The sequence below is a fragment of the Cenococcum geophilum genome (genome assembly GCF_001692895.1).
Source record: "Cenococcum geophilum 1.58 unplaced genomic scaffold K441scaffold_25, whole genome shotgun sequence".
NCBI lineage: Eukaryota > Fungi > Ascomycota > Dothideomycetes > Gloniales > Gloniaceae > Cenococcum > Cenococcum geophilum.
The window spans coordinates 2,196,823-2,199,770 of NW_027137583.1; the positions used below are offsets into that span (position 1 = coordinate 2,196,823).

General features: G+C 37.5%; 1 protein-coding gene across 1 annotated transcript; it reads left to right on the forward strand.

Moving 5' to 3' along the window:
- Positions 1-1,854: 1,854 nt before the first annotated feature.
- On the forward strand, positions 1,855-2,013 carry K441DRAFT_564549 (uncharacterized protein; the record flags this gene model as incomplete). Its single annotated transcript, XM_067643654.1, has 1 exon — positions 1,855-2,013. A coding segment is annotated over one exon (159 nt), but the record flags the coding sequence as incomplete, so codon positions are not given.
- Positions 2,014-2,948: the final 935 nt, after the last annotated feature.

Sequence of the window (2,948 nt, forward strand, 5' to 3'; positions counted from 1 at the left end):
CTTTGGGGTGGCAATAATATAGTAACTTCTAACCGCTAAGGAGAGGGTAAACCCGTTATCCAACTTATGTCTAAGTTAGATCTTTAATGCCCACTCCCTAGAGGAATAGAGATATAGCACTCCTATAGTAGAGAATACTATTTAACTATCGACTTAATCCTAGTTACCTAGTAACTAGCATTGGAAATACAACGATATATAGTGGATAAAACAGTATATAGCTCCGACCACATAGCCGTGTGCACAGAATTCGCGATTAATCTTGTATATACGAGAAGTTAACTAAGGAAACTTTAGAAGAAAGCTTGATAGGACTTAATAAGGGAAGCGGTTACTAAAGAGCTTGAACTTTAATCACAGCCGCGAAACCCTAGAGATGTAGACAATTACTGCTAGTTTATTAACGAGTGCATAGGGTTAGCTATTGAAAAACATATACTAATCGCCAAACCTTTACTATACGCAAAGAGATGGTGGATGGAAGATTTAATAAAACTAAGGAAAAGCTATATACACTAGCGTAATAGGGTAAGAGTAGCTTGTAGGGCTAACGCAACTAACCTACACCTCTAATATATGGCGGAGACCTACCGAAAAAGGTACTATAACGCCATTAGAAACTAGAGGAAAACCCACTAGTAAGACTTTATCGCTAAAGCTTAGAACATCTAAAGTATAACGTAATACTTAGATCTATTACAGGGCATAGCTTTTATAAAGATACTAGCCCTTAGGACAGACAAAGGGCTAAGCACCTCTAACTCTAATATCGTAGGATACCTACTAGAAGAGTTCTTTAAACCCCTACTAGAAGTTATAGAGGAATTAGAGGAAGAGAGGCCCTAAGATAAATTATTAATAGAACCACTATTGGAAGCTAAAGTATATAAGGTAATATTCGCATCCAACCTATATAAAGCCCCCAGACTAGACAACCTCCCAGCCGTCGTTTAGCAACAATTATAGCTGGTTCTTAAGCATCATATTACGGCACTATTTAGGCTATCTCTCAAAATGGCAACACTTCCAAAAGCGTGGAAAATCGCGAAGATTATACCCCTATGGAAACCGAATAAACCGGACTATACCCTAGCTAAAGCGTACTAACCTATCTCCCTCCTTGTGACACTAGGAAAGAACTTAGAAGCAATAATAGTGGAGAGACTGTCCTTTTTAGCAGAAGTACATTACCTGCTCCTAAAAAGCCACTTTAGTATAAGAAAGGGTAGATTAACTACCTAAGCGTTAACTATACTTTAAGAAAGCGTCTTCTAAGCCTGGAGGGATAAGAGAACTCTAAGTTTAGTAAGTTTCGACGTAAAGGGCGCCTATAATAGCGTTAATATTAAAATACTTGCGAAAAAGCTATGGAAAAGGGGAATACCTAGTGCGTTAGTGGACTAGACAATTGACTTCTATAGCTAGCGAAAAGCTTTGGTTATAGTGAACGGATATATTATAGGGACGACTAATCTACTATAAGCAGGGTTACCTTAAGAATCCCTACTATTTCTAATCCTATTTATATATTTTAATACGGACCTAATCTTATCCAAAATAAACCGTAATAAAGGGGTAATAGCATTTGTAGACGACTATATAGCATAGGTCACCGGAGTATCGGTTAAAAAGAATACTAATATATTATAAGAGATAGTAGTAGCAAAAGCGGAACAATAGGTATAGGAGAGTGGTGCTATATTTAAAGCTAATAAGACGGCCTTTATTTACTTTACGTGTAGAAATACTAAGCTACTGGATAACCTACTGATTATTAATAAGAAAGCAATATATCTACTATTAGAGGTTAAGATCCTGGGAGTAGTTTTTAACTAAAAGCTTTGATTTAACTAATATACAGCCAGAGCAGCTAAGAAAGGGGTAAGGGTAGCGCTAGCACTAAAACGTATTAAAGGAATAACCGCAAGGGTAGCTAGGCAACTCTTCACTACTATAGTGACGCCTATAGTTAACTACGTATTTCTAATATGGTCTATAAGTCTAATAAGCTAAACAACCAGAATGCTAAACTAAATACAGCGGATTGGAATATAGGCCATAATTGGAGCCTTTCGCACGGTAGCGCTAATTAGGGCCGAAATAGAAGCGGATATTAAATAGCTTGGGACTTGTATATATAGGCAGAAGTACAAATTCTAGGTTAAATGCTATACTCTTCCCGTAAACCACCCGTGGTAGAAAATACGCCGGGGAATAGATATAAGAAATAAACGTTTCCTATTACCGCTCTAATAAACAGCATCGCAATTGGAATTAGTTAAGCTTACTAAGTTAGAAAAGATTAACCCGTTTTGCCTGTTCCCTTAGTAATAAGGAATAGAAGCGCACATCTTAAGCAGAGAAGAAGCATAAAAGTAGGCGGAAGAGTCCGACGAGCTAAAGGTCTTCGTGGATGCTTTATATCGAAGAAGTAATGCAGAAATTGGAATCTACTACTCCGTAATAAGACAAGACGGCATAGTAGCCGAATACCGCCAATCTATTCAGATCGGTTATAACCCAGGGCTGACTTCTACGCGCGTTAAAATTATGGCAATTTAAAAAGTAATGGAGCTTATCTTAGGTATCTGGTCCCCTGAGATAATCTAGCGCTATATAAGAAGTGCTAAGGATCTTATGTATATAATTATAAGTAACAGCCAGGCAGCTATTAGGGCGATGGCACGGCCCTTATGTTAGAATAAATAGGCATTAATATAACTGACTGTAAACACTGTTTTAGAAACTAGAAAATAAGGAGGCCCCTAGGTCCGCCTCCAATAGGTCCTAGTATATATAATAGTAGTAGGAAATAAAGTGGCGGATGAACTAGCAAAAGAAGTAATAAAACGCACCCTGCCTCTAATACCCGGTCTTACGCTAATATTAGCCCTAAAAAAGGTTAAACCCTTTTTACTAAAAATAAAGTTGGAAAAGCCCATCTACTT